Genomic DNA, 22,189 nt, shown 5'->3' on the forward strand with positions numbered 1-22,189 from the left:
CTCTAGTGAAATGTTTATTTTGCTTTCTGCTCAAGCTTCCTGTCAGCTTCTTACGTGAACAATTTTGATCGGTGAGACAAGAATTTCTTGCTCTATCCCGCGTCAAGAAAAACACGGGAACGTCTCACGTCGCCTTTTCCTGGGTGAAAGCGCATCTGATCGGGGCCGTTCTTCTGTCAGCACCCCAGCGTTTACACATAATGGCGGCCGAGTTTCTGACACTGCTGGATCACTCTCGAAGGCAGACTGCCGAATATTTCCAAGAAGTGGAACACCTAGAGCAAAAACGCCAGGGGCTGGAAAAGGCGCTTGCGCAGGCGACTTCAGAAAAACAGCAGCTTCAACAGCACACTGTGACAAGCGAAAAAGGATTGCTCGAGATTGAATCCGAAAAGCAAACTGCTTCGTTGCGTTTGCTCCTTCAGCAGACGGAGGTGAACAGTCTAAAAGCCAAGGTTGAAGAGATCGAACGTATTAGGTCGGAGGTGATTCTATCCACAAACGATAGCAGGTGTGATATCTGCGAGGCTGTCGATGATAATGTGAAAGGTGACTCCTCCATGCCTCCATGCAGGGGGAAGCATAGAAGTGACTGTTCCGCGCTGCTTCAAACAATTCGATCGTCCGACATCCGCACCGTCAGTTGATATGCGATTCTGCGGAGGAGGGAGGAATGCATGCCTTTCCGCTTTGTTCAACTCAGGTTGCTGATGCCGCCAGGGAGCAGGCGACACACATTAAGAAGAATATTGAACAAGCAGAAGAAGCTCTGACGTCGGTTCGAGCCGATATTTACGCACAAAAGTCCGACATTTCTATCACAGAGGCAACCTTGCAAGTGAGATTGAAATTCCCTCATGAGATGTTCGGAGAAGCCTCGTGTCAGTGATTTGTTCTAGAGTCTGCAGAGAGAGGTTCAGGAACTTCGATCACAACACACGAATCTAGCGTCCAGCCTCAAGGTGGGTGAAAAGCCGCCTTCGAGCCTGTCGAATATCGGTGACGAGACCCCTGGGCAGACGTCATCCTCATTCTCTGCCGCCAAAGGTTCTGACCTGGACCAACTTCGGCAAGCAGAGAAAATTCTGTCCGCCAAACGATCTGCTCTCTTGCAAGAGGTCAGACGAGATCTCGCCATATGCATCGTGCCTTGCTCATACACTAAATTCCACACAGACCGCAAGATTACGAGACGACACGTACCATGGGAAAGGCAGGAAGTTATGAGGCGCAGTCAAGCATACACCTTGACGTCGTTATGTGTTGGACAGCTTAAGGTTTCTCCGGGAACCGTTCAGAAGCGATCTTCACCTTCGAATTAATTTTTAGGCAGTTCGTCTTCGCCATCGTTCTGGCGCTCGTCTGGCCTCCTGTCCCGCATCTGCTGACGAGAGCCGCTTTTGTCTTCCAGCTTTTTCCTGAACGAGCGCTTGCGGCTGAAAGCATCGGCCACAGAGGGGGAAACGGGGTCCCGCGCCGCCCTTTGAATGACGTCAACTAGCGCTTTCTGAGTGTCATAGTAAAAGTTCAACGCTCTCCCTGGTTGTTCGCCACGGGCGACTCGTCCGACACGGTGTAGATGTGCCACCGCACTTAGCGCGAAGTCATACTGCACTACTAGTGTCACACCAGCTATGTCAAGACCTCGAGAGGCTGCATCGGTACAGACTAGTACCCTGCTCTTTCCCCTCGCAAAGAGGCCAAGATTGAACGATCGATCTTTCTGATCAATTTCTGAAGAAAACAATTTTGGTCTCGTCGTTGGCAGCGCCTTCTCCAGAGCCTCGAAAAGGCTCCGTGCAGTTTGAGCCGTATTGCAGAAAATCATGACTTTGTCGCTCCCGCCCAGCTTCTTTAGCCTGCTTAAAAGAAGACTGACTCGCTCGTCATCGGATGCTCCTGCAGGGACTTGAACGAATTCCTGCTGCAGTTGCTCCCTGTGTTGGTGAAGGCTATCCGTGCAGAAAAAAGTGGCTCTCGGACACAGACGGCTAATGACTTTCCTCACAGACTTTGGTCCCCTATCGGGGATCGTTGCAGCAGCAAAGATGTACTGTGTTCGTCGCTTTCCGCTTTCGGCCGACTGCCGATCTGCCCTGCGAAAAGCCGTGAAGATGCCCTCCATGGCTTGCCGGTATCCACCTTCGAGAAGCATATCCGCTTCATCCAACGCTAGCATCTGAATTTCTCGAAACGGCGTCAAATCTTTGGCGTGGCCGCCCTTCACAAAAGGTGCTAGAACCGGCGGTGTGCACACCACAAGATCGGGAGAGGTCGGGATTGCGAGAGTGCCGAAAGGCCACCTTGTATACGTCCCCAGCATCAACTGCGCAGTTACGGGGGTCTTCCGGCATAGTCGACGAGCCCATGCGACCACCTGCAGAGCCAGCTCCCTGGTCGGGACGATGACGACCGCGTAAGGGTGATGTCTCGGAATGGGGAGGTCGGCTTTTTGTAGCACCGCTGCATCTTCTTTTTTCTCGTGAATCATTTTCTGCAGCAGAATGTTTTGGACCAAACCGACAACATAGCCAAGGGTCTTCCCACTACCAGTTTCTGCTCCAATAACCGTGTCGCGGCCTTCTAAGATGGCTGGTATAGAAAGCTGTTGGATATCAGTGGCCTGCCTAACACCGAAGTTTCCCAACGCTTCCACGAAATTTGGGAAGACGCCGAGTCTCGGGAAAACCAATCTACCCCCCGAATGCCCGTCAGCGGTGGTCGTTCGGATTTCTGTCGAGCTTACACAGCCTAATCCGTGCTCAGAGGCGCTGGCGCTATGGCTAGACCCCGAGGCGTTCAGCTGCAGGCCAGCTGGGTCTGCGGCGTTTGCCTTGTCTGTTCGTGCATATTCAGTCCTGGCAGTTGACCTCAGCAGAGTTGCCAAAATTCGTTTCTCCAGTGTCCCTGTCGCATGCAGTTGATGCCGAGCGAGCAACTCGGTCGGTCCGCAGTGCGAGTTGGTTGGGAGTGACGAATGGCTTGCGCGGCACAGAGCCGCCGCTGCCGTATAACCATCTGGGCCGTGATAAGGTCGTTTCCGAGAGTGGTACGAAGAGTGTGGCTGTTTCTGAAGCAACAAACCACACGTGCTCCGCAGTGCCTGAGCACCTCTAGACGCAAACCCGCGGGATTCGCTGCTCCAGTTGCATGGCCGAGGCCACGCTGTTTGGAATGCCGTGTACTCGCCCGGAGGCCTGGACGCCCATTCCGGACTAACTGGAAGAAGACACGAGCCCCCGAAACAGCGACTTCGGCCAGCGGTCCTATGGACAATCAGGGCTTTACTCTGTGGAACGACGCTCAGGCAGGCATCTACAACGAATGTGGCTATCGCGAAAGAAACGAAGAGCCGTCGCAGTACCATCGAGAAGACCGTCGGGTAACCTTCTCGCAGACGAGCTGTTTCCAGGCAGAGGGCACGAAGTCAGAGTCACGCAAGTCATCCCTAATCTTAGCCTAGCGGCAGATGATTCCCGTCTCGGGCTTCATGGCCCTGGCAGGAGACACCGGCGCGTGAATTGAAAATGCCAAAGATCCGCAGTCAATAGGTGGTTGGCAGCGCACACATGCAGGCTCTGTCGTAAAGAATGTACAGTCACCATTCGTTGGATTTCTTTCTGCTCGGAGCCAGGCTCTCTCTTCCCTCTGGGGAAAGTCGACATAACTTCGATTCGGCCGAGTACGCATAGAGCGCATGCACTGAAGGGGGAGACGCTGTTGGATTCAGAGAGGGCTTCTTTTCACGGCAGAAGAGCAACGGCTGTGTAGCGTTATCGTTATTCTGACGCTCTCGTTGAATTCACGAGGCCTCTCCACAACTATTGTTTATTGATCTAGTCCACTGGGGAGGGAGAAACAAACCGTAAAAGATGTTCTAAGTCACATTCGGATCAGCTCGGTCTTCGGTGCGTTAGTGCCTTGTCCCCAGCAAGACAAACCACACCCAGCTGTTGTGCAGTAGAACAGTTTTAGTACGGTTTTACAATTCCCAATTCTTTAGAGAATCCATGTGTAACTTTTATTGTGGAAAAATGGTTGCTTTGGTCCGTCCAAACTGCCACGCGTTGTGTCCTCCTTGAAGTGTTAAACAACGGCGATGTTACGGGTGTCAAAGTGATGGATTTCAGCTTTTTACGGTGTTACGGCTACTGCACAACGGTTACATTCCAGACGAAAAGTGTTGGATTTTGCTATCGTGTGGCATTTATGGAATGACACTTTGGTGGTGGGGCACGTTGTGCACACATACCCCGTAGGACGATTTTTGTGGAATGTTTTTTAAGGGTTATTGAAATGCAACACCTTTTTCAGGAGTCTTCGGCTTTTGATATTGGCTGTTGAACACTAATAAATGCACAAGGTGGTTCTGAGGCACATCCAAACGCTAGAGCTTTTGCCGGGGTTCACGGTCATCTAGAGGCGGCAGGAGCATGTAGACCTTGTGCAGTGCCAGTGGGATCATACCCCCGCCGCAAAGAGGTGTTTTCTTACTGCCCAGATTAATGTGGTGGGTGTTTTCTAGAGAAACGTTATGTTTACCGTGGCTTCTTCGTGACTATCAGAGTGTCTGACACGAGTCGTCTCGGACGGGAATCTGAAGTTAAGCATCTTTCGTGGCACGGACGTGTGTAGGTAGCGCATGGCGTTCTTCAGATGTGGAACTGCATGCCAAGACTCTACTTATTACATATTCTAACCCTTGCGAAGACGATGACCGCGTATGAAGAGTACCTCTGTAAAGAAAGAGGAGGAAAGAACGGGAGCCCCGTCTGCTTCCCCACTCGCACGCTGATAATAGTCGTGTGGCGACGGAATCGCGGCTCTCTTTATCGTCAGATGCCTGAAATCTTGAAAAAAGTTGCCAGAGCTCGGCCACACTCCTTGATATCGAGGTGACCATTTTGACCCGCGACTCAGCAAATCGCCCTCAACACTCGAGTGAGCGCACAAAGTTGCTCGTTATTTTCCTAAAAATGCTCGCTCTGGTAGACACTTGTTCTCTACGGCGATGCAGATGAACAAAAAAGCATATCTACCTTCGATCGAACTCTCCAAGCACTTGCAGAAAGAAAATACAACAGCTTGTGGTCACAAGGACTCGTGAGGAACCGGCGTCTCTTATTCCGTAGCACTTGCGACTCTAACAAAGTGGCCAACCCTCTTCCGGCTCGTCGTTGTCTCAGGAAAGAACCGGAGTGCTTGCACGATAACTCTGTCAACGCATTTTCATTTTAAATGTGTATCATCTATCCTTCTTAACATCACCTTCGTCTATCTGTATCAAAGGAATGGTATTTTCTAGCACACCATGCGGATGGACGGGTCCCTCCGTATTTCGTGGAGTTCGACTAAACAGCACCAAGAATGATTTCTGCGAGGATGCCGTTCTTCTGGTCAAAAAGTGACCCTGGATCGCTTGTCGAGTCCGTGCTTTCACGACTCCACTAGAAAGGCAGTTATGCGTAATTGAGTACCACGGTCGAAGTGGAGCGTCTTTTTTTCCACATTCAGGAAAAAACTCAGCATGTTCGCTACGACCTCGTGCGTCTTCGCACTCGACTGTCCCCGTGGAATTGAAAGGAAAAATTGGAAAGAAGCCGCTTCCCACTCGCTCCGTTCGCTCTGACGTCGAGGGGACTCTCCAGGTACCAGCCCCCGCCAGGTCAGGCAGCGTCGCAACCGCATCTTTTGCTAGCGGGAAACAGTGTGTTTTCTAGTGTTCCGTCACGCAAAATCGACGAAAAGCCACTCAAACAATTGCTCCTCGTGTGTGTTGCACGCCCCTTTCGTCTCAAGGGTTTTCGCTGCCATTCTCGCGTCCCCTACGTCCGACATTCGCTCTGACAGAGCTCTGCGTGGAGCTCTCCACTCTCGCGTTTTCCACTGCCCCCCAACCTTTTTCTGCTTTACCTTTTCACATGGAAAAGACAAATCAACGCCGCACACGCACACGGTCCGTCTGCTCGTGCCTTTCTGCCTGTCTTCAAGTCACACCCGCACGCTCCCCTGTGCCACAGCTTCTCCACCTGAACGCTTTTTGGCCGCTTTCCCCCTGTCGGCGTCGTCGCGTAAAACTGCTGGATTTCGGTAGCTTCTTTACGGTGTCCGCGTTTGCTTCAGAAATGGAGTCCCTGGAAGCGTAGAATTTCTCTTGAGCTAGCTCTGGACTGCCAGTTTGATGAGGTGATCCATGAAAACCTTGAGACTGACATCGTCCGTGTTGATGAAACTCTCGCCAGCTGCGCCAGAATCTCCCATGAGGCCTGCCATGGCGGCACCTCCTCCTGCAGTTTGTGCGTAGTTGGTTGATGGATTGACTTTTGCCAATAAAAAGCGAGCTTGACTTCCGCCGCTGTTGCACTGGACGTACTTGGGAACAGGGAACCGTTCGTCGAGAATGACTTTTGCGTCCTCAAGTGGTGCCTGAAAAAGCGAGGGACCACCCGTTCCAAGTTTGCACTGACACCAACGGGAAGAGGGCCTCGCGGCCGGAACGGTGAAAATCTGGTTACTGGGTAAAAACCGACTTCGACTCTCAATACCACTCCAGCTGCGAGATGCAGATTCCCCAGGTCTCCGAGGCTGCGGTACAGCACGACCCCAGTGGACTGCATGAGCCAGGTAGACGAGTGGCATTTCACCACTCTTCCACCATGTTGAAACGACACTCATCTTTTCTGCTTGCAGGATGCAGTCGCTACCAGTGGCGGTTTACCGCACACACACGATTGCACAAACGCTTCACTCGACCGACGGCAGCAGCACACTGTCGATGGCGGTGAAAATGCTGCTCCACAACTAGAAGGGAAGGGAGAAACGTCTATTTGTCTTTCTGATTTCTCGATCTACAAAGCTGCACGCAGACACAGGAGCGCTGAACCGACCCGCAGACACACCAAGGCCGCTTATCCCAGTCAAATCTCACTAGCGACGAAACTCATTTGCCACGACAACAGAGAAGATCCTGAAAGCTGCACGACGTCTACAGTCCACCACTGAAGACCACTGAATGCTTTCCTTACTGGCGACCGTGAAAGCGACTGTAAAGACACAGCGCCCACAGCCTTTCCAGCCGCCAGGCGGGGGTGAATCTGTGTCTTAGAAAGAGCGCGAGACGGACCAGGAAAGGTTTTTTGTTTCTGCAGTACATCGAATCGCGTGCTCACCTGAAGAAGCTGTCGCAAGTTTTCGTACTCCGGCATATTATGGAAGCCCTGCTCTCGCCACTGGTGGATGAGCTCCCCATGCCAGACGACCACATGGAAGAACGAGTCCAGCAACAAGATGACGTTCGGCTGCGGCAAAGAAGACACGCAAGTTTTCGCGATAGAGCAACAGCTGTACATACGCTGTGCAAGGCATGCCCTTCTCATTTGAAACCCCTGTGCAGCGGCTCACAAGCTGTGCTCGTGTTTCACACCTCGAACACCACCACATGTACGCAAAATGCACAAAGAGTTTGATCTTCACATCGCTAGTGTTCTTCCTCATGCTCGTCTGTTCGGAGTAAACAGATCGAATCCTTGTTCGCCTGTCGCCTCTGCACGAACTGAACGAAGGCTTGAGCGAAACTCTTTCCTTTGGAAAAAAACATGAGAGACATGCACAGAGTCCTGATTCCGTCGTTGTCTCGCCCTCGGCTGTGTTTTCGGAGACTTCGACCTAGGACACGGACACCGCAAACCCCGTTCCATTTCCTCAATCAAGCGAAACAAAACGACCTCGCACGGTAATCTCCACATGTGTGTATACGTGTACAGATGTTGGCACCTAATACCTGCATACTCCACATACATATATATAGAGATAGACAGCTATATAAATATATACAGATGCATACGCATATATATATATATATATATACGTACAGATAAATAGATATGTAGATCGATGAACATAGAAAAATACTTGGAGACAGATATAGAGACATCGGATAGAAAATAACACATAGACTACATACAGACAAATATATGTCTGGAGAGAGACGGCGCAGCTCAGCTTGCAACTGGAGTTCCTCGCGTGTGAGATTCGGGTCCCTTATTTAGGACGAAATGGTAAAGGTTTCCTAGGTCGATTGGATTTTGATTTTCCTGTTGTGCGGTTCGCTCTTACCTTGAGAGCTTGCGCGTCGAGCAGCACAGGCTGTGGTGGTCCCTGCTGTTCGAAGGAGTACTCCAACAACGCAGGCTGAATCATGACGAGAGCGTTCATCACGCTTGCACGGAGAAGCACAGAGCTGCAAGAGGAAAAGATGCACAGAGGGAGGCGTTTCTGATAAATCCATTTGCCTCCAGGAAAAACTCGCACACAATCAGACTTCCTCGGCGACACACAGCCACCTCAAACAAAACAGCGTTACTGAATATTTTCAATTCTTACTACACATTCAAGCACGGGCTGGAACTAGATCTTGCAACTGAAAAAAAGGCATTCAGACTCTTGTTATGCAGCATTTACTGAAAGACTTCCTTGAGAACCCCCAGCGAGGTCACGCGGCGTGCGAGGACCTGCCTCTTAGTTCTCAACACAGTGCCCGATTAGCACAAGAGCACTGAAAACTCGACAGTGCGAATCCCCTGACAAAACTCCGCAGCAGACGAAAGACGAACATCAGGAAGCAACCCCCACAACAGAGAATCGTTTCTAGGCCTTCTGAGCGCCGCAAAACTAGACTAGAAATGTGCGAAGCAGGAACGTGACCACATGTGGTGCACAAACACCTGGAAGTTGTGAATCAAAAAACAACTTCTCTGCCCAGACGCCACCGAATAATGTTTAGCGTGAACCCCGCGCCCCGAATTGGGAGACACCTGTTTCTCCGCCAGATGCACTGAGTCGCAGTTACAGTAGTCAGCACACACGGCGGACTCCTGTTGACTTCAGCCTCTTAGCAACCGGATTGCCCATGGTCGTCGCGCGCGCAGTGCTCGCTCGACCGCTCTAACTGTGAGACTTCTGAAGACTTTCAAGGAGTCTTCCGGGGGGAAGGCGGTGTGCAGCTGCAATAAATGCGCTTGACCCTCCCTCTCCAGACTGGAGCCCTGCCACTGTCCAGCTATACTGTCCACGGCACTGCGAGTCGTTGGAAACGCGAAGGACGCGGCGGAGTTGAATCACAGAAATGTCACTGCCGGGTCCAGGTGACGGAAAAGTCTTTTTTCTCGAAACCATTCTGCAGGTGGAAGACCTTTACACGCAAGAACTCTGTTCCTGGAAAAGTAAGGCGCTTCACTGCCTAAGCGAACAAAGATGCTGCGACAAGCCGAGCACGAAAAGTCGAAAGTCGTTCTCTCGCTCTAAACCCCACATAGTCTGCGACCCTGAAGAGTCTTTTTGCTCCAAGGTGCACTGAGAAGTTGGAAGAAAAACCGCATGCGTTGTCACAGGCCCCTGGCGAAATGTCAATCGGGCAGGCGACCGTGACGTTTTCAGGGAATCTGCGAAGAAGAAGAGCCTTGCTAGGACCGCCGTGTTCCTTCTGAAGACGTCCTTTGAAGAATTCTTTTCTGCAGTGCGTTTGCGACCAAGGATCCCGACAGAGAATGCCCTCCTCTGATCTGTGTTTTGTCTTCTAGGAGCCTTCTCTCTGGAATTCGTCTTCCCTTTCGAAAACACCCCTCTCGAGTCTACGAGGGGCAATCTCTTCTTCCTTCAGTTGGCTGTGCGCCCTGGCGCCGCTCCGCGCTTTAACTCGAGAAAGCTGCCGCAGAAAGTTGGCCTCGAGCCACACGATGCATGCGACAGCTGCGGAGAAGAGGCAACTCAAGAAGACAACTCACCGGTAATACGCCGTCTCGTCAGGCGACGCATTGAAGGTCTGCAGAAAGTGACTGCGCCGCAGGTGATACATGAACTGCGGGTATATGCTGAACTCCGTGGAGAGGTGGAAGGAGCTCGGATCGTCTTTCTGGTAATCTGCGAGACATAGCTCACAGACACATCGAGAGTAGTCTCTCGCCGCGACGGTCGCGGCTCGGCGAGAACCTGAGGAGTCTTCTCTCGCTGTCGATGCGAGTTTGCACAAGTAACATGTTCAGAAACGTCATCCGCCGTCTCCCTGCCGCACATTCCGTTCCTCGTCCCGATAAGATAAAACATGCATGCAACGAGGTGGGCTCTGACGCGTTTTCGGCGGCTGTTCCCGGAGAACTGCCCGCCCGGCTCGATTGACTTCCTGTTTCAGACGTCCACACCCGCGACAAACGCCTTGTAAAGCACGACGATGTCAGCGGCACAACTGTTGTTGTCGGGAAGTTCCAGGAGACACCACGCACGCTGTGCAGACAGCAAGCGCATCGGGCTGCTGTCGAAATCCAGCGCACATCAGAGGCAGACCGTTGGCCCTATCCCAGGGCGTCTCTGTACCAGCAGATCTGATGCTGCGACATTTCTTCGTCTCTTCTCTCAATCGAGGAAAAAGGCCCCCACGGGCGACCGCGTTTTCGCACCCCGGGAAGAACGAGGCACGACGCGACCTCTTGCTGGTCTCCGGCCTCCCGCACAGTCGATTTTGACACCAAATACATACGCTCTACGACACAATCTCTGCGCTCGTCGCCCTCCTCGAAGCGTTCCCACAGCCGCACAGCACTCTACGCGCCTGTCTCTCCCTCCACGCGAAGGCGCATGCAACGGCCTAGACTCCAGGCCCCCTGCTCCGCTCACGAGCTGTTGAACACCCGCAACTGCGCAAGATGCGTCTGAGGTAGACCTCAACGCGAGAGGGAAGAAGCACTTGGAATCCTCAAGTTCGTGAAGCACAATGGGATGTGCACTGCTCGACGCGGCGCGCGAGCTCGGTTGAAGTAAAAAACAGCAAGAAGGCATGCACAGAGGTTCACTTAGCGTTTCGAAGCCTGTAAAGATTCGTTGGTGAGAAACGAGAAAAGGAACTCTCTCCCTGCTGTCATGAAAGACATCTCCTTACCGGCAAAGCGAGCAACGAGACGAATGAGTTTCCTGTCCAGCCACCGCAGGACATCCAGAGACTCCTCCGACTCTGTTTTGAACACCGCCAGACGCGTCATCAAAACAGCTGCAGCCTCTTGGTCAAAGCCTGTGAGTTGAAAAATAGGGAAGCGGGGACCAAAAGACACTGAACGCATTTCTTGAGACCCCGGCTCATCACGTTTCCTCAACAAACTTTAGAAAACATCTGGAAAGCCACACAAAGTGCATCAGTGATCGTCCAGCAATCTCCTTTCCTCGGGAGACTTCTCTCGACTTCCTCGCACGCCTTTCTTTGAGAAGGTTGAGCTGTACGGACACGCCGCAGCCCAAGTAAACGACGGTGGGTCTTGTGATTGTAGCGAGAAGCCAGCACCGTCGACGACCGCGTTTGTAAACGCGGGAACGACAAGGGTACAGAAACACTAATGTCGAGTCTTCTGGAGACATTCGACTGCTGGCGCTGCTTTGCAAAGAAAGGCTCCTCCCCTCAGTTCGTTAACTCTGGACTGGACTCGTTCCTCTCTCCTGTCTTTCGCGAAACATGGTCGCGTCTCCCAACTGCAGTCACGCACTGATTGACGGCGGCCGAATGCATCTTTCAGAGCCTTTGCCATCGGACGCTCCACGTCGGAAGCTGCTGAAACAAGTCGCTGCCGAGCCCAGACGCGAAGAAACACGATCGCCCCCCGGCAACAGGAAGGGGAATGCAGAAGACTCGACGCGTCTGTGCAGATGTCGCTCGCACGCGCGAGAGCACGACACTCACAAACGAACTCGTCGCTCTTCACTGCCATACCTCTCAGCACGAGGCAGGCGGCGAAGCAACGAAACAGACAGAAAAGCAATGATTCTCTCTGGGTGCGTGGGAAGTCGAAGACGCTTGCCTCAGAAACGCAAATGCCGCTCGGCAGGCGACACGAGGAATGGAGACACAGAACTCGCAGAAGACACGCAACAGCCCGTAGCAGCGGGAGCCCGACCTACGGCGAGCATGCAACAACCGCGCAAAGATACATGCATATGCATATATACATAAGCATTTAATATATATATATATATGTCGCACCATCAGAAGGGGACATTCGAAGCAAGCCGACGACGAACGTTGAAAGACGGAACAGTTCGGGTCGTACCTGGAGCAACATCGATCGTGTTTGGCTCGGCAAATCGGTAGGAGAGAGTGGTGACGCGAAGCCGGCGGCGGCCACTAGGGTGGAGGTAAGACGTCTGGAACTGGAGAAAAGACTGTTTTCCTGAAAGAAAAGATAAACTACAGGCATGTTGTCACGATCCTGCAGCTCGCGAAGGAGGCCACACCCCACTTGAATGCGAGTGTCGCTCACACGCAGATGCGGCGACGACCCGTCGGATCCTCGGTTGGAGTCGACGGCAGCGCCTGCTCGAGCGGTGAGAGGCTCGGTTACCACCGCGAACAGCTGTTCGCGTCGCACGGCGCAGAGACTTGGAAGTTCAAGACCAAACGAAGAGACACATCAAGACGCAAGTCATCCGTGTCAGGAACACAGGTAAACGTTTCGCATCGAGAAAGTCGGTTTGGTAGCTGCTGGAGTCATCACGCGTTCACCCAAAAATCGGCGAAACTTCGCAGGTCCAGAGAAGGCTTTCATCGGCCATCGACCTGCAGTGCTTCACTCTCCCGTGTCGAGTCTTGAACACTGAACCCGATTATCTACATCCTATGCATGCGCAGATAAACTGAGACGGACAACACAAAAACCTCTAGCTGTGTATGCACACAAGCACGAGTAGAAACCAGCGTTCTGCGTGTGAAAACTCGCGGTCTTCCCCTCGTCCCGGACTCAGAGACACCGGAGAACCAGTGTCAAAAACTGGAGGCCGAGAAAGGGCGCCAGGGCGGCCCCGGCAACAGACACGGGAGACTGGTTCCAAGCGCGCGTCGACGCAAGATGCGGAACGCGCTGTTCCTCGCTTTTCGGCGCCCGGCTTTTTTACGACTGAGCATGCACCTCGTTGCGGCGCGCGAGAGCCGTAGGGAGAAAAGCGCGAGAGGAGCAAAAAAGCGAAAAATGAGTCGGGCTGCAGAACTCCGCACTCGACTCGAACACAGCGAGTCTGAGCGTTGTCGTGTGAAACGGTCTTTGGAAACGGAAGAGGCACAGTTTCACTGCAAAAGCAGGCCGATAAAAAAACACAAGGCGTTGGCCTCCAAAACCTGGATTCCGTGAAAAACAGGCACTTTGAGACTTAAAAACCACGCGTCGACCTCGCGGCCTGCTCTCCTGGAAGCTGAAACGCCCTTGGGCTTCCCAGCCTGCGCGAGAACCGCGGACCTTCGGTTTCACGCTGACGAACTCGCCAGCGCAGCGCGGCAGGCAGTGGAGGACCCCCGGCTTCGTGCAGAGTCACCTGGGGGAGACCTGACCGCTTGGGCAGACACAGACGCAGAATGCAGGAAATTCTCGAAAGAAAGCACACGACAGAAGCGCACCTGGAGGAAGGTTCTGAGCTTGCTGGTTCGTCACCTCGAAGTAGAAGGCAACCGTCGATTCTTTGTCAAGGGCGGCCGCTTGCCACTCCGTCGTCATGCCCTCGCCCACGATGGTGTCTGACACCTGACATCCCTTCTTCCCTGTGCCTGCAGGCAAGCCGCAAGCGTGGAACTGGCGCGCCCCGACGCTGTGTCTCAGTTCAGGACTTCAAAAAAAGAGCTTTCATTCGCTGCATTTCTTTGCGACGATTTCCCCTGCCCACAAGACCCCCGTGCGATGGCACAGACACCTTGGCAACGCTGGAGGCGCTGGACGCGCCGACCAGGTCAACAGCTCCTCCAGTCATGTGGAGTCGGCGAAAAAAAACAGACCTTCGAGGTCGCCGTCAGGCGTCCGCCTCGGCGCGTCCACCCTCGAGGCTGCAAGCAAGTCAGATATTAATCTTCTGTCCTTGAAAGAACTACTCAGCTACTATCGTCGCCGAGCTGCAAATCATCACTGACTTTCAGTCTGGCACACATACATCATGTCGAGTCGCACTTTGAAGGCTTTCACAGACGTTTTTCGTTTTTCCCAGACATTCTGAAGAAGACAGTCGAAAATTGTGGAGAGAAGAGAAGAGGTGCAGTGAACAGGCGAGCTGGAAAGCATCACCCCGACTACTGAAACTTCAGAAAAACAACCGGTGCGCCACGACTGTCTACGCGAGAGCGCCCAGAACCCTGTGTGTTGGCCTTCAGCTTCGGGAGCGAACCGACACCCCAGTTCTCGGTGACTGCTGGGCCACCATCCCCCCCAAGAACTGAAAGTGCGACAGAGGATGCGTTCCCTTCTTCCTCCAACGTTGAGCGTCTTCCGCGCCCGTCACATTCGAAGCGTCACACGTGGACAAAGCTAGAGAGACAGAGACAGACGAGAGATCTAGACAGAGAAAGAGAGACGAAGAGGCATCGGATATGCAGACGGCTACACAGTGGAAGGAGACCAGGAACTCACACCCCTCAAGAACGCGTTTGCTACTTTGAATTCACTGCGTCGAAATTTTAACTTAAAGCAAACTCGAGGCGACCCCAGGTCCTCGCATCACAAGTTCGCTTCCAGACGTAAACAAACGCATCTACCTGTTGAAGGCGCGAACGGAGCGTCTCTCCCTCTGAACAGAAACACCCCCGGAACAGACGCGCACCTGTGCAGGGTCCGATGGCGCCGCAGACTTTGAACTCTTTGCTGCAAAGAACCTCGATTTTTGCGTTGAATCCCATCTTGAGGAAACCTGGAGAGCGCACGTACACACCGAAAACTGTCAGGAGTCAGAGCGGCTCAGAACGACCGGCCGATGCTTCACCAGAACAGTTCAACGCAACAGTTCCGCAGGTGAGCTGACGCAAGATACTTTATTCTTCTTGATCGACACATTTTCACTTTTCTCGCGGAGGTGTTATGTTTCTTTTTCCTAAACCCTGACGGTCTCCTGCTGTCGAGGCATTTCAGCTCGCAGAGTGCTCGAGTGTACATACACCCCGCGGGGGACAGTGCGACGGAGGAGACAGACACCGGAGAAGCTCGGCGTCGAGAAGAAATTTCATCGAAGCATGCACAGAAAGAACTCACAGAAGAAACTTTCAGACGCGTGCGAGTGCCAGAGTAGAGAAGCCGAGACGAAGAGAGTTGGGATCGAGAGATCGGCAGAGAAAGAGGAAATCGGACAGACAGAAGGAGGTCGAGGGAGAGGAGTGTTACCTGTCGAGTCGGTTTCGAAGAATTTCCTGAGACTGTCTTTGAAAACGTTGATGGAGAAACTGTCTCCCATGACGACGCATCCACCCGTCTTCTCCGTCATCACTTTCATCTCGTAGAGACCAACCTGAGAGCCGCAAAAACCTCCAACATGAAACCCTCTTCCATGTCAAACACAGCGGCCTGCTCCTTCGGTTGAGGTATGTTTGGCCGCAGGCATGCGCGACGCTCGGGGCTGTCCCAGCGCACCGGCGCTTTTTCGACTTTGTGAAGTGCAATCCCCGATACATTTCCTGGCTCGTGGTTCACCTGGAAAAGTTCCCCGAGGAACATCCTCTCATGGTGAAGAAACACTCGCAGCCGCCGAGGCACAGAGAAGCGTTTCTCCCACAACAAGAGTCCACACGCCAAAAAAGCCGCAGACGCTCCATTCGCCCTCCGAAAACCGTGCATGCAAAAAGACGCAGGTTCCTTGTCCACGGAAACGTTGCCCCGCGGAGAATGCAAGCATGCAAAGACTTCCACACTCTCGTTCACGTTCGTTTTTCATTCCGAGGACTGGCAACGCTGCTCAAGGCAGAGACAGAAGTCCTTTTCACTGTTGCGCACCTGGTCCAGAGAGCATGCGAAGATGTCTACGGCATGGCCAGACCTGACAGCCTGGTTCGCGAGCTGGGTGTAATACTTGAGAGCCTTTTTGACAAAGCGCGCGTTGTTGTTGTCTTTCTGCAAGTCCAAGTGGTGGCGAATGGACTCGCACAGCGAAAGATCGACAACCTGCAGAGAAGAGATACGAACCTCACTTTCGAAGAGAGCGGTTGTTTCGAGAAGTTCCGAGACTCCCAAAAAGAGCCGAAGAGCGGCGTGGTGCGCAGCTCGAGCAACAAAAAGGCTCAAAGTCGAGAAAAGCCATCGGAAGAATCTCAACATCTGAGTCCACGCAGTATACACGCTTGAACTCTCTGGCGACACACACACACACTCTCCACCTACAGAAATGCACATGTACATATGCATCTATGCATGCATACATATATATATATATATATAAATACATATAAATACATATAAATATCGAGAGACTGAGATACATGTAGAGACATACAGGAATGTACACGCATCGAAGCACTGACGTATGCATCGACACTCTTGTGTGTAGACAGACATGTCGAAAAACGCCGTCCCGTTAAAGCCACTGGTGTTTGCTCCGGAGGTCCAGTAAAGGTCCCCGAAACACGCGCAGCATCTCGAGAGGAGAGTTTCGGGGAGTTTCCCGCGACCCGAGAGGAAAAGAAATCGCGAGAGGGGGAGCTAAAACGCCTCGCGACGGCTGCGTCAACGAGTCTACTGTTTCTAGTGGGGTGGGGAGGGGGAAGCCACCAGCTGCAAGATGTCGAGATTACTTCGGAAACACTCGGCCCTGGGGCTCTCACCTGACCCGGACCCGAGGTGCATGCGCCGCCAACAAACAGCAGCACGCGAGCTGGAAGTTGATACCAGGCTGCCTCGAGGACGGCGAGAGCAACTGAGAGAGCCAGGCCTGTACAGCGCATAGGGCTGAGGCAAGCAACACAGAGAGACAAGGACGGGATGCGCAGGCGATAAGTGAGAAGCTCACACTGGAAAAGCAAGAGACAAAAATCCTTGAACTCAAACCGGAGCCCGAGTTCCGTGTCTGCCCCGCTTCAGTCAACGGAAGACCCTAACAACGACAGCGGTCACAGAGGCGAGAGAAAAGGACTTTTCACGCCCACATTTTTCAACGAAAGACCTCGCCTTTTGCAGTCACATATGTCTCTCCCCTTCCAGAGGCCAGTTGTGGAACAACCGCGTGTGTGTCTCTGCAGACCATTTGTGCGACGAAGACGTTCGCGCTTTCAGGCGCCCAGCTACATTTCTCCCGATTTCTGACCGACGTCCACAGGAAACCTTCCTCGCAGTATCTCGGACTTCCCGACCACGAAGATCTTTCGGTCGCGCTTCCAGCCGAGGCTGTCCGCTCGTGTGACCCGCTCGCGCGCGAGGACGAGTCGGAAACTTCTCGCCTTTCTTCGAAGAACTCACCGCGAGTCGGACGGCACCGGCCAGGAGTCGCGCCGCAGCTCCTCCAGAATGGAAGTCAGTTTATACTCGCACTCTCCGACCGGCTGAATGAAGCGCGCCGCGGCAGGTCGCAGAAGCGGAGAACCTGCAGGCGCCCCCGGACCTCCAGCAGGCACATACGCGTTCGCTGACCGCGCCAAACCCAGTTGCTGCTGGATCTGATCAACACGAAAACACACGCTTCACAGAGCCAGTTACACACACCCACATATACATACATATATATATATATATATATACATATATATATATATATATACATATACATATATATATATATATATATATATATATACATATACATATATATATATATATATATGAATATACATGAACACGAAGTCGCAGGACTGAAGAACACGAGTGGAAAGAGCCTCCTTTCGCTTGAGAAGTGGATGGCTCCACCGGGGGTCGGGGGCAGGACTTTCCTGTCTTCAAGACGAGATGTTCCGGTCTTTCGACCGAACATCTTTCTGAAAAAAAGAACAGTGACTCTTCAAGTCCCGCAGAACACTCCTGACTCGCTGTTCCGCCAGAAATTAGCATCGCCGCACTTGTTCTGACTCAGATTCGAGATTGTGTCGAGCTCCCGTTCTTGCGACCTAGTCATGACGCATGTGTCCCGGTCTTTCAACGTGAACATATAATCTGGACAGATACAAACATATGCACCATATATGCATGCATATATATCGTATGTTTGTACATCACATGCGTGCATATATATATATATATATATATACATTGTAGATGTATTTATTTGTATGCCTCACCTGCGTTGATGTCAGCTCTTTGTTTCCACGGAAGACATGCGCCTTCATCACATCCACGTTTTCGCTTCCACCCCCCAACTCGTGGAGCATGGCCATTGCGCCGTACGTGATGATGCCCACCATGGCGTCCGAAGGCATGAGCGCCAATGCCTGCACATGCGGAAGAACAATCCTCTTCTCTCTGTTTTCTTGGAAACTCAGTCTCTCTTCTCTCGCCTTCCTGTCTTTTCGGCCCCGTTGTTTGCGTTTGCCACACTGCGTCGGCGAGGACGGAAAGAGACAACTGTCTCTTCAAGGAAATCATTCCTCTGGTCGGATCCCAAGTACCCACAGAACGCTACATCGACACGCGGTAGTTGACAAGCGCCTGTGTCGACTCGCGAGAAAGAGGAAGAAGCACGGTGTCTAAAGAGAAGGTGAAAACGGTTCGCTTTCCGAGGAGCTGCCAAAAGGGGAAACAAACGTGTGTTTCTCGGCGCTTCGGTCACTGAACCGCAACAATACCACATGCACAACTAGCGTTCAACTCTCTCGAGGCAGGCAGGTAGTTCGCACGCGTCTGTCGGGCGAACGTTTGATTGGTTTCCCAGGACTTTCATATCTACCTGGGGATGCAGAAAGACACTCAGTTGAAAAAAACGGTGGTGACAAACGACTTGCGGATGCCCCCCTCTGCCGCAAAGAAGATCTCACCCGAGTAGTTGCTTGACCTCTTTAAACAGCGGGAGCAGTGGAGAACTCATCAGATCTACATGCACAGAACTCTGTGCATCTGTTTTCGCACCTGCATGAGAGAGTCGCGAAGTTGATCGAGTTCCTCCTCAATGACGCACGTATCAACGACCAGAAAAAACAGAGGGGGTGGAAGAGACTCTCCCGCGGAGACGCCGGGGGCGTTCGCAGCGGGCATCGGCTGCGGCAGAATGTACTCGATTGTGGGGTACAGCAGCTCGGCAGGCAAGTTCTGCGAAGTCAGCATGTTGAACACACACGCAAGACAATGCAGAGGAAGACCGACGAGAGCGGACCTCAACTCTAGTCGTACCGTCTCATACATGTGACTGCTCCGAGTATAGGGCGGAACGGATCATCGCACCGATTATTCGTTTTCGCTTACTCGCAGTGCGAATGGTAATGGTCATAGATGTACTGCGCCGAGCAAATACCCACCGATAGTGGAATACAAGTACGTGTATTCATACATATATATATATATATATATGCATATGTAGGTATGTAGGTGTATGTATGTGCAAGTGTGTATGTCCGCTGGATAACGATGGATGCAGGGATCGTGTCTATGCACCCCGTTGCAGCAAGACTTGGTGACTCTTGCCACATTGTCAGAACATGTCAGCCACTCGGAGATACACCGTGCACGCAGGAATATGCACTGTATCCGAGTCTTCACGTCCACACAGAAAGCGACTCGGAAGCAGTCGTTCTCCACCCTCCACAAAAGGGTGGGCGGCGCCGTCGGACACGGCAACTCTTCTCTACGCCTAGGGGAATTCTGAGTTTTCTTGAACGCTAAATCTAACGTGTCCACCAGCATCGCCCCCCCGCTCTTGAACTCCGATCTGTGTGAAACGGGGATTTTTCCGTTTTTCTGCGGTAGGGGCGCTTCCTGGAATCCCCGTTTGTCTTGTGCACAGGGACACCTCCACAGCTAGCCGAGAGACGCGAGCGGCTGTGAGGAAGCATCGGCAGTAAACCCAGCTGATGCACACACACTCTCTACCGGAGGTTTACTATCAAACGTTCGGCTCGGTGCAGTCACACGCGAACGGCGGCTGCACTGTGACGTCGCACCCCGGCGGGGAGCTTCACGGGCGGAGGTACGCTCCCGTTCAGCAGAAGAGAAACTCACTCTGGGTAAGACACAGGAGAGAAAACAGACCGCTTGCAGATCCACACCGTAAAGCGTCGGGGGAAAGGCTTTTTCGCGCATACCTGTTCGGAGATGTGCATCGCGTAGTGGTTAGGGAAGGCATTGCGTTGAAGCGAAAAAGGACAGGTCCACTGTTTGCTCCGGAAGTCGATGGCGCAGAACGGGTTGAGAATGCAGCCACTCACGCGACACCTGACGGGCTCGTACTCGACCAACTGGAGGCTGGTGCAGTCCCGCAAAGGCGTGAACATGCATCCCAGAGGCAGCTCGATCTTCTGCGCCTCTGCACGCGTGGCAGGCCAGACGTTCCAGGAGAAGCGACAACCCGTCGCCGCCTCATGCTCGTGGACGTCCATGGTGTTTGCTGACAGTTTGGCCGCAGCGCAGGCGGAAAAAAACGTACCTTCTTCAAAGCCTGCCTCCAATCACTCAGAAGCCTGACACGTGGTCTTGATGCTGCTCTACGCCAGGTGTAGGTACAGCCGGTCGACCTGGGATGCCACCCGAATTCAGTCGGGAACCGTCAGAGTCTCGAGTCAGATGTTGCCGTTTTCCGGCGAAACCAGGCCACAGAAAGCGGATCGCGAAGATGCAGAGGTGTCCCTTCGAAAATGCATGCACTAAAATATACACGTCGCCAGTACGCCTGAGAGAAAATCCTTCCGGGACTCGGCAGCTACGGAGGAAACGAGACGAGCTTCGACAGAAACCCGCGGCACACTGCCGAAAGAGCAGCAGCACTTGACCAGAGATTTGCGTTTCGCTTCTTCTTAGACAACTTGCTGCCCGACTTTCAATAATGTCGGTCCCGAATAAGAAGAAAGTGGACACGTTCGCATCTGCGACGTTGCGGACACGTTTGAACCGCTAGAAGTTCTGTTGCCTTCCTCTGAAAAGAAGCTAGCCAAGCAAGTTCCTTCAACAGGAAAAGAGCAAGAAAACCCGCCAAACTTCCACAACTCCCTTTTATGTGGCATCTGGTCGCCGCACATACAGTCGTAGATGTCACGCAGGAAGCACGTGCACGCAACTGTGAAACACCGCGTTTGCCCACGTAGGAATGCCTCGAAGAACAGGTTGCCGTCGGCCAAAGAGGAGAAAGCGTAAGAAAGAAAGGAAAAGGAAATTTAGACCCGGAAAAAGCTCAGAAATCTCCGAGACAACAAGGGGGGCGAGGATGAGACGCCGAGCGACGGACGGACGGAGGGAGAAGAGGAGACTGGAGGGTCATAGCAGAGACAGAGGTAGCGTCCTCTTGTAAGATGTTCACAGAAAAAAGATGGAAACCAGCGAAAGGTTAACGAATCTTCCTGAGACGTGTGAAGACCTGCGAATAGCAGCGGTTGTTCTGGCGGGTGGTTCTCCATATACAGACGCCGGAACTCGCAGAAGACACGACGCGACGGACTCACACGGAAACCTTCAACTACCATTCGCAAAAGATGAAGGTCTCTCCGCAAATGTCTTTCTCTCAGAGAAAAAAGAAGTAAAAACAGTGGCAAACTGTCGCATCGGTTTCCTTACAGCTTTTTGGTGGCCAACTGTCTGGGCACCGGTCGGTTTTTGTTGCGCCCTTCGCCGCTGCATGCGTAGCATCAAGTGACGTTATGCGCAGAAGCGTCCGTATCAAGTGCCCTTCCGCAACAGAAATAGCGATGACGTCAAAGAATGTTGCGTGTGATGACAGGCAAGTGCTTGCTGGATCAGAAAGGAGTCGTGTCAAATGTGTGTGTGACGATTACTAACAGAACGGGGTTGCCGTAGACACACTGGCCTGGTACAGGATCCATATAGAAAAAAGGCTCTGTGCAAATGTGAAGTGTACGTAACTGTGTGGCTAGAACAACGCACGATCTAAACGTGTTCAGTGGAGTTTAATTTTGATCGTTCCTCCTCCCTCGGCTTCAACCCGCCTGTGTGTCGCGTCTGGGGTGAAGAGTCGCAATAGGCAACGAGTTCAGTCGCCATAGCTTTGAACGACGATAGGAAACGATCTATGTCATATAGAGTGACGGAGATATTCGTGTCAAAAATAAGAGAGTCTGCTTTTTTGTTTCTTGACAACGACGGTTTGCGTGTCACCGGATCATCGTGCGTCTCTTGTCTGGTTTTTCGACTGTCACAACCTCTCAACGTTTTAACGATGTTCGACGGGAAGTCTCCAGGTTCTGGAAAGTGTTTGTACCAGTGAGTATGTAAATAGGTTAACATCGACCGTGGTGGAGGCGATCCAATGCACTGTCTTCTCACGTTTTCTTGGG

At 52.6% G+C, this 22,189-nt stretch overlaps 3 protein-coding genes across 3 annotated transcripts; 1 reads left to right on the top strand and 2 right to left on the bottom strand.

Moving 5' to 3' along the window:
- The first annotated feature begins 5 nt into the window (after nucleotides 1–5).
- TGME49_291660 (hypothetical protein) lies at nucleotides 6–1,747 on the top strand. Its single transcript, XM_018782146.1, has 5 exons — nucleotides 6–638; nucleotides 704–838; nucleotides 900–962; nucleotides 1,020–1,118; nucleotides 1,177–1,747. The coding sequence occupies exons 1-5, from the start codon at nucleotides 201–203 to the stop codon at nucleotides 1,225–1,227; spliced, it is 786 nt and encodes a 261-aa protein (XP_018636470.1). The 5' UTR covers nucleotides 6–200; the 3' UTR covers nucleotides 1,228–1,747.
- On the bottom strand, nucleotides 807–3,622 carry TGME49_291670 (DEAD/DEAH box helicase domain-containing protein). Its single transcript, XM_002368478.2, has one exon. The coding sequence runs from the start codon at nucleotides 3,365–3,367 to the stop codon at nucleotides 1,319–1,321; it is 2,049 nt and encodes a 682-aa protein (XP_002368519.1). The 5' UTR covers nucleotides 3,368–3,622; the 3' UTR covers nucleotides 807–1,318.
- Nucleotides 3,623–5,383: 1,761 nt separating this feature from the next.
- Nucleotides 5,384–21,421, bottom strand: TGME49_291680 (Sec23/Sec24 trunk domain-containing protein). Its single transcript, XM_002368479.2, has 15 exons — nucleotides 19,991–21,421; nucleotides 18,822–19,001; nucleotides 18,038–18,187; nucleotides 17,226–17,422; nucleotides 16,595–16,718; nucleotides 15,771–15,938; nucleotides 15,165–15,288; nucleotides 14,611–14,697; nucleotides 13,424–13,570; nucleotides 12,087–12,206; nucleotides 10,931–11,059; nucleotides 9,783–9,918; nucleotides 8,116–8,239; nucleotides 7,170–7,298; nucleotides 5,384–6,426 (listed from the first exon to the last, which is right to left on the bottom strand). Exons 1-15 carry the CDS (start codon nucleotides 20,282–20,284, stop codon nucleotides 6,160–6,162), a joined length of 2,376 nt encoding a protein of 791 aa, XP_002368520.1. The 5' UTR covers nucleotides 20,285–21,421; the 3' UTR covers nucleotides 5,384–6,159.
- Nucleotides 21,422–22,189: the final 768 nt, after the last annotated feature.

Source organism: Toxoplasma gondii, chromosome IX (assembly GCF_000006565.2).
Source record: "Toxoplasma gondii ME49 chromosome IX, whole genome shotgun sequence".
NCBI classification, from domain to species: domain Eukaryota; phylum Apicomplexa; class Conoidasida; order Eucoccidiorida; family Sarcocystidae; genus Toxoplasma; species Toxoplasma gondii.

What these genes read in the sequence shown, in the direction of transcription:
- TGME49_291670 (XM_002368478.2), bottom strand. Translation starts at nt 3,367, where the DNA reads ATGGTACTGCGACGGCTCTTCGTTTCTTTCGCGATAGCCACATTCGTT.
- TGME49_291680 (XM_002368479.2), bottom strand. Translation starts at nt 20,284, where the DNA reads ATGGACGTCCACGAGCATGAGGCGGCGACGGGTTGTCGCTTCTCCTGG. An exon ending in CGATGCACATCTCCGAACAG is followed by an intron (nt 19,002 to 19,990) that starts GTATGCGCGAAA and finishes CTGACTTCGCAG; the next exon opens with AACTTGCCTGCCGAGCTGCT. An exon ending in CGCCATCGGACCCTGCACAG is followed by an intron (nt 13,571 to 14,610) that starts GTGCGCGTCTGT and finishes GCTTGCCTGCAG; the next exon opens with GCACAGGGAAGAAGGGATGT.
- TGME49_291660 (XM_018782146.1), top strand. Translation starts at nt 201, where the DNA reads ATGGCGGCCGAGTTTCTGACACTGCTGGATCACTCTCGAAGGCAGACT. An exon ending in TCACAGAGGCAACCTTGCAA is followed by an intron (nt 839 to 899) that starts GTGAGATTGAAA and finishes GATTTGTTCTAG; the next exon opens with AGTCTGCAGAGAGAGGTTCA. An exon ending in GATCTGCTCTCTTGCAAGAG is followed by an intron (nt 1,119 to 1,176) that starts GTCAGACGAGAT and finishes AATTCCACACAG; the next exon opens with ACCGCAAGATTACGAGACGA.